Raw genomic sequence first — 7,964 nt, forward strand, 5'->3', positions numbered from 1 at the left:
ACCCACCGCACCCCCCGCTCTCGCCGCGCCCTCTGCTCGCACCTAACGATATGCAAAAATTCTTATACAGGGCGATTCTTAAAGGACAGATAACCGGCTCAGTGCAACTTGAGGACCCGAGGCCGTCAATAGCTATCTAGCAATACAAAACATATGAAATAGGTCTTTTTCAAAGAATTGTAAAATGCAAATTTTTTAATTTTTTTTAATAAAACATGACAATTCACATAATAAAAATTATTAAAACCGTAAATTTTACAGTAAAATGCAATTTTGAATATAAACCTTTTTTTTATAACATAAGGTGGCAAACGAGCAATCGGCCACCTAAATCCGCCAAATAGGCGAAGTGACCGTTGCCCATAGACATCCACAATTGCAGATGCACACACATAAAATTAGACCTTCTCTACGTACGATCATAATTCAATCGTGATGAATATTGTCATCTACATTTTTAAATAAAATGAGTAAAATACCTTATTTTTATGTTGCCGTCGACTATTTCAAGTCGTTATTTTTACATGAAAAACAAACGAAAGGCGAAAGATAAACCTTAATTTTTAAATCTGCCTATTCTTTAGGGGCGGTGATTAAGTGATGCTGCGGACGGCCACATTGCCATATAGCGATATATATTCAGTCAAAATAACACGGCACATACCTCGGACTTGCTCTCGGCTCTAACATTATTTTCTTGTGGGTTCTTGAGGTTGTTCACATTGTCCCCCCCGTGCAGGCCTGCAACAAGCGGCGGCTCAGCCTCACCTCGACACAACACTGGCCGCATTCCGGCAACAATTCGCCAAATCATAACTGATTCTTGTAGCCGATCAAGTTGGACTTAGCGGCGGATCACAACTCTCCCTTTTTATATCACATAGTGGGAAACCAGCGGCTACCACCTGTTCCCCATCCACCACTCCCCGAAACTGATGCGGCCGCTGCTCTCAACAGAGGAGGTGACGCAATAAAATAGGATATAGATAGTGGACTCCTCCTCTAAATGTACTCCCAGGGGGTGGCATTGCGCGGCGAGCGGCACAGACGTGCGACACTTGTGGCTGGCGTCTTCATGTTCAAATTTACATTAACCTATCTTGTCTTAGCTTCGAGAAAATGTAAATATTTATATATTAAATTTTCATAAAAAAAAAATTACCAAAACATACCAAGCAGATATACAGATTTACTTTAGTATCGAATATGTCGTATCGAAAGTAGATACGTACATTTTACAAAGTTGAAAGTATCTTATTGATTAATCATTGATAAGTTGATTAATTCTTAATTGAATGAATGAAATTAATATCTGTCGCCTCCTCTCACTGACTCGCCTTGTTATTTGTAATTGTGATATCTTCAAAACTTTTTTAAGACATTTACATATATAACGCTACAAAAGGAAAGCTGTATGAATGAGCTATTTTAATCCGGTTCGTGACTTTTCAGAACGAAGAAGCCAAACATGAATGGTTTATACGAATAACGCCTTACTCACGTGTTACAGTTTCGAAACTATTCTGGTTTGTGCTATCCTCCGTCAAAGTATTGTCTGAAAAGAAACGTAACGTAAGCTTTGTATCCATGCGGGGTGTGTGTGTGTGGTGTGTGTGGTGTATGTGGTGTGGTGCGCGCACCGGGTGCAATGGGGCGCAGCGAGGCGGCGAGCTCCTGCTGCGCCAGCGCGTCGTCCAGCAGGCGCACGAGGCGCGGCGCGCGCGCGCGCAGCGCCAGGCAGCGCGGCGTCTTGCGGAACTTGCAGCGCGCGCGCGCGTCGGCGCCGGCCGCCAGCAGCGCGCGCGCCGCCGCCTCGTGCCCGCGCGCCGCCGCCCAGTGCAGCGGCGTCATCTGCAGCATGTCCCTGCCACGCAAACAAAAAACTCGTTTCCTCTCGCAAACTACGGCTTGTGCACGAGCACCACCTACTGCTACTGCCATCATGTCTCTTTACACGACCTATACTTCTTTTTAAAACTACTTTGTTATGTTTTATTATTAAATGACTAGTTATTTGTGACGTACATTACAAAAACTACATAAAAATTGATCAGCTCACGGGCGCTTAGGAGTGCGGGGAAGGAGGTGCGCATGGTTATCGATACAACATTGGTAAAGTCAGTCTTACTGACGTGGTTTTGTATTTAACTACTAGTTGTAGTGTCACGTTTGGCATTCGATAACAGAGGACCCCATCTTGACTTCTAATACATATAGATGGGACTAGAAGCAAAAACGAGATGTCGGGGACCTCCTCCACGCGTATCAGAATTCAATATGAGGTGTTGAGTTTTAGCAAAGGAATGTTGAGCCATTAGGTGGTGTAGCGGCGCGCGGCGCACCTGCAGTCGACGTTGGCGCCGTGACGCAGCAGCAGGCGCAGCACGCGCGCGTGGCCGGCGTGCGCGGCCAGGTGCAGCGGCGTGCGGTCCACCTTGGTGCGCGCGTCGCGCGACACGCCGGCGCGCAGCAGCACGGCGCACGTCTCCTCGTGCGCGTTGGCAGCCGCCAGGTGCAGCGGCGACGTGCCCAGCTGGCGCCGTTACAGTACATTGCAGTACATCCTATAGTACACCGCCCTAACGACGCGGTCCATGTTAACCTCGAAAGACGCGTTTCTTCGCCCAAAACCACAAACCAGATTCCTTGTTCGGAAATATGATTAAACTTGCGACACGGGCGTGGGGGGGGGCCTCGGCTAGCCTCACCTCACCCCTTTGGAGCGAGGCTGTATGTACTATTAATAAGGTACATACAGCCGTCTATATCTTCTATACATATTATGTCAAAAGTGCCATGAAGCGCTACGAGAAAATAATGTTTTTTATATTCCGAGCTTACGATGTCAGCGGGAAACAGCCTGTCTATGCTAAGATTTATATTTTTGTATGTATTTGATTCACGCACAAACTACTGGGCCGATTTTAAAAGTTCTTATACCATGAGAAATGTAATTGATCTGTGAGTAACAAAGGCTATATTTTATTATTACTAATGTTTAGGAACTATTAATGAACAGCGTGTTTCTGGACGCCGGTGTTAAAAAATCACTAAGCTTTAACTTTTTTGTTAACAAAATGAATTAAAAACAGCACGCTATTTCTGACGTTCTTCTCTTTGTTTCAGTATTAATCCTTCTCCAAATAAATGCGTTTGTTACCAGGAGAATTTAATGTAGAATAAAATTGTCTTTTACAATATTTTGAATTTGACTAGATTTGTTTAGAATATGTTCTACCGCTAACACAAACAATCAGGGTAACGGAAAAATCAGGGCACAAATCGGATCAGCGAATTATTCGTTATATTTCTTTTTTACGTAGATTACTACTACGTTAATATTTTTGGTAATAGGTTGCAAAAAGAGGCGACCGTAAGTTTTGAACATTCAAATTTCACGCGGACAAAGTCACGAGCAACAGCTAGTATACTATATTTTTTGTACTTAATATTCGAGAAAATGCTTTTGTAATACCTATATCACTAGATAAAATAAAATACCGTTGTGTTTCTTCGACACACGACCGACAAGAAGAGTCAAACCGTGTCCTAAAATTGATTAGTAGGCAGCCTAAGGAACGCACCCAGTCGGTGGTGAAGGGCGCGCCCTTGACCATGAGGTCGAGCACGGCCGGCGTGTCGCCCACGCGCGCCGCCAGCAGCAGCCGCCGGCCCAGCTCGGCGCCCCCCGCGCTCCCTGCGCCCCCAGCGCCCCCCGCGCCCGCCGCCACCTCCGCCTGCACAGTGCAAAGCAAATACTGACTTCGGCGGATTCACCTATCTTAGCTGTGATTCCTTAACTTCTTTTTGACATCGATGTCTCAGCAAAGCCACTTGAGTACTTGAATTTATTGTAACAATATTAATAAAAAAAGAAACTGGCCGATACAAAAACTATGAGATTATTGATTGTCTTACCGAAATAACTTGTGGTGCAGTGATTTGCACAATCAGATCATCCGTGCCGAAGTTTGATGTCATCTTAGCACACCTGCACATATAATTTATTAAAATTCAGTATATCTTTTTGCTCTTAACTAGTAAAAGCATTGGTTTGCCGTTTTATGTCTTTTTTGACTTGGTTCACATTATCAAATAAATGTGTTGTATTGGTAGCATGTGCATAAGGTAATGCTTCTAAAATAAAATCCAAAATTAAAGGTTAAAAAATTAATTTCTGAAGTTAAAGAAAGACAATACCAATAAAGGTATAATTATATCTGTATAATCCTAAAGTCACGGAGGTGTAATGTTATTGAGGGGTGATGACATCAAAATTAGTGAAGCGTCTTACACTACAGCTGATCACGAATCAAGGAGACACATACATTGTCACATTTATATATCTGTGTAATTGTGTGTGTAAATTAATTGTAAATGTGTGAAAATATATCTTAATGCATCACTGCTTGGTGTAGCACAAACAATTAACAAAATATTTCTTTACAGTATTACTTTGTTATTTGATAATTTATATGACTTGTGCACATTCATTTTTATCTTGTATTTATTTTACTTGGAAAAAATTTTGTTTCAAAAGAATCTTTAACCCTATCAATATAGTAAAAAGGGCATTTTTGTTATATGGTTATAGAAATCTCTAATTGATATGTGATAATTAATTGCTTATGATCCTGGAAAGTTATTAAACATTTTACAATAAGTCTATGTTTAAAAACAAAATACACATTAAATTCAATAAAGCCATTGTGAATAATAAAACATTCGAATTCATTTATTTTTACAAAGGACATAATAGACCCATGGGTTTGTATTTTCAAAAAGTTTTATTTTTATTTCGCGCTTTCAAAATATTCAATACACTCTAAAGTTATAGACAGGATAAGGATGTAGAGAAACAGCACCATCTTTTCGATCACCAACCATACTTCCTTTTCCTGTCTTGACGGAAGTTGAGAATAGACAGATTTAGACTTAATTTTGCACAGAAAAATGGTACTTGGGTAACTTACCCTAATAAAGTCTATACGAACGTTGATTACGGTAGCGTTACACATTTTAATATTAATTAATCAGTTTAAAGTGTAAACGTCAACACAATAGTAATATTCAAAGTCAGATACTTTTCATTATACCGCGAAACCAACTGTCAATTGAACACAACATTATTACTTCTGATTTGCATAAGGAGTTTTTAAAAGATTTTTATAATTTGGAGTACCGTAAAAATATTATTAAATACTATTACATGTATTGCACAAAGTGTTATCATATTTTTATTAAAAAAAAATCGAGTATTTCATTTCCACTTATAGTTTTTATTTAGGTAAGCACTGAAATATAGTCCTATAAAATTCTTTGGCAGCCGGTAAATTTTATGAAATGAGAAGTGACATTTAATGTCAGGGTAATAGTGACATAACTTGACAGTTCACATCGCGTCATTACTTTATGTATTTTGTGTGGCTTTTTAATGTTATTCCATGAAATAAAGTGATGACAGTGTTAATGTTTTTTTTTTAAGTGGGAGATATTTTTATCGCTGAGAAGTAGGAGAGTCCAGTAATTACATTTGAAAATGTGAATCATCTTGTGTCCGTTGCAATTAGAATTTGTTACCATTGATTAATAAATTCACTAACTCTCAAGGCGACGCATATTTTTAGATTTGTAATTTTAAAAAAAAATTGTTATGTACTAATTGACTTAAATATATTTTGCTTAAGTGATCGACCCTTTATTGTAACTTGTTTTGTACATCTGGAAGTATGGCCTCCTTGACATACATTTCATATTTACTTACGAAATAAGGAAATTACAATTCTGTGTGTACTCAGTAATGTATCAAAAACTAATTATCATGTAATTTTAAAACGAACACTTTAAACCATATCACATTGTTATACTGTGCGTTGATTATAAACAACAATCATTAAGATTTCTATTATTCTGTAGATGAGCGCTAAGTAAGACTATTTCTATTATGTTAAGACTATTCCTTCCCTAACTGTCTCAAGAGAGTGCATTGCTTAAAGTTTGTTACAAAGATTCTTTAACTATAGAGCCTTCTAACCGACAAACGAAGTTTGGGGCATTTTCTAGTTACATTGTAAGGTACAAGTACTTCCTTTACAATTTGGGTTTTCGTTTTGAAAGTGAAAGATTTTCTCTTTAATGTGGACATAATAGCTTGCTGGTAACCCTAAATGCTCAGAGGTGCCTTCCTGTCAATTTCAAAAAGGTGCTACAATAGCCTTGGCGGACTATACTCTTGATCTTGTTTGCTCTATCAAGCAGTGTTGCCAATGCTACAGCAATTGCCGCGTTTTACAGCTTTTGGGTTTTGGGCCATCAAATTACTAAACCTACGGCTGGCACCCACAATCCTAGGACCGCAGCAGAATCTACGGCTTTTGGAAGATCTATCATAGAATAATTCATTGGTTTTCTGAAATAAATTCACTTACGAATAGCTTTTGAATAAAAAAAAACTCTTTAAATAAGAATTATTTGTATCGGGATTAATGTAGTTCAAATAAATCATTTACGATTTTATAAAAAGCGGTTCATTTACTGTAAATATTAAAATAGCGACATTATCTTATATTGAAAAGTCATCCTTTTTAACAGGTGCTACAATACAATTACGACCCACTGATGATCTTTTTCCATAAAAACACAGCTTTTTTACAAGAAGTACACGGTCGTAAAAATTTTCAATGGCAACACTGCTCTCAAATCAAGTTGTCATGTCCAGTCAAGACATTCTATTTCAATTATGTATTATTTAAACATAATATTTAACGATGTAAGCTTTATGATACGAGGTTAATTTCATAAGAAAATATTCAATGAACGTAGTATTTTTTAAATTAAAATAATGAAATTGTCGACACCAAGATACACATTCTGTTTATTTAGTCAACTTACTTTTATGTTTTGTGATCTTATATTTAATTGTATTAGTTTGTTTCCAAAGAGCCGCGATGGACTACTTGTGTTATTTATGTATGTATCTCGGTTTTATGATAATAAAGTTAGAGTTAACTGACGTGGCCACCTCTCGCTAGTCCCATATTGTGATGCTAAAATGTTGATTATGGTTAAAATCAATAAACATATTTTTTTGTCAGGATATCAATTAAATAACTACACAGATTTTTTCTTGAAATTTCACAAAGTTGAGTATATTGAAATGTTTCATGATTCGTCAACAGTGCAAATTACAATGCAATTGAAGCACAGGGTGGTGGCGGCTGGTCGGCAGCAGCACAATGTTGCTTACAAACTGTCGCTTATCGAACTTTATTTCAATAAATCCCTGACTCAGTTTGCAAAAATCAGTTTAGACTTATTAATGTCCATGTTATTAAATTTTCTTGCAGATTTCAAGATCTTTTTTTAGTTCTCTCTGTCACAATAATGCTGATTACATTTTTCTCAACCTATCTATTTCAAGTAAGTATAAAATAAAAACCTAACTTTAATAAAAAAAAAAGAAACTCCAACTTACTAAATCTTACAGACAAATATGCTCAAAACACTCAAATAAACTTAGAAATAAAATAAACTTATGTCAATAAACTAGTGTCAAGTCAAACTCGGTCAAACTCAATTTTTCTACAATTTTATTAGTCAAACTCAATTGAATACTTTTTTTAATTCTCATGTCTTTAGGTGTAGGTGTTTTGTGCTGATGTAATATACCCTATGTCATTCCCGGGTAGAAGACGAATTGACAATGTCATTCATCAAAATCAGTTCAGTTATTTAGTCTCCAGTCTGCCACAATTCAATTTAAATACATCAAACCCACCCACATAAAAAACTTACATAGGTACTTGTGAAAAATGTAACCCTCTTTGTCAATTTGGTAAAAATGGATACATGTTTTTACCTCAAAATGAGTATGAAAAGAGAGTTGCACATTCACATGGTGGCAATGTTAAGAAGAGCGTGTACTGCCGAGGCGGGGCTGGCGGCGCTGCTGCTGCGGCGGCTGC

The 7,964-nt window shown here is 37.9% G+C and overlaps 1 protein-coding gene and 1 long non-coding RNA gene across 3 annotated transcripts; one reads left to right on the forward strand and one right to left on the reverse strand.

Annotated features, from left to right (window-relative positions):
* Positions 1-3: 3 nt before the first annotated feature.
* LOC106106352 (GA-binding protein subunit beta-1) lies at positions 4-5,171 on the reverse strand (the record flags this gene model as incomplete). Its single annotated transcript, XM_013286932.1, has 8 exons — positions 4,974-5,171; positions 3,919-3,991; positions 3,585-3,737; positions 2,343-2,533; positions 1,641-1,864; positions 1,502-1,555; positions 665-741; positions 4-42 (listed from the first exon to the last, which is right to left on the reverse strand). Coding segments are annotated over exons 2-8 (801 nt in total), but the record flags the coding sequence as incomplete, so codon positions are not given.
* A 1,325-nt stretch (positions 5,172-6,496) lies between these two features.
* Positions 6,497-7,964, forward strand: LOC106106355. Of its 2 annotated transcripts, none has more exons than XR_001225799.1 (3): positions 6,497-6,769; positions 7,347-7,419; positions 7,912-7,964. It is a non-coding gene; the product is annotated as an uncharacterized LOC106106355 (long non-coding RNA). The 2 variants fall into 2 exon arrangements; XR_001225798.1 differs by lacking the exon at positions 6,497-6,769 and adding an exon at positions 6,953-6,969.

This window comes from Papilio polytes, unplaced genomic scaffold (genome assembly GCF_000836215.1).
Source record: "Papilio polytes unplaced genomic scaffold, Ppol_1.0 DF822266.1, whole genome shotgun sequence".
NCBI lineage: Eukaryota > Metazoa > Arthropoda > Insecta > Lepidoptera > Papilionidae > Papilio > Papilio polytes.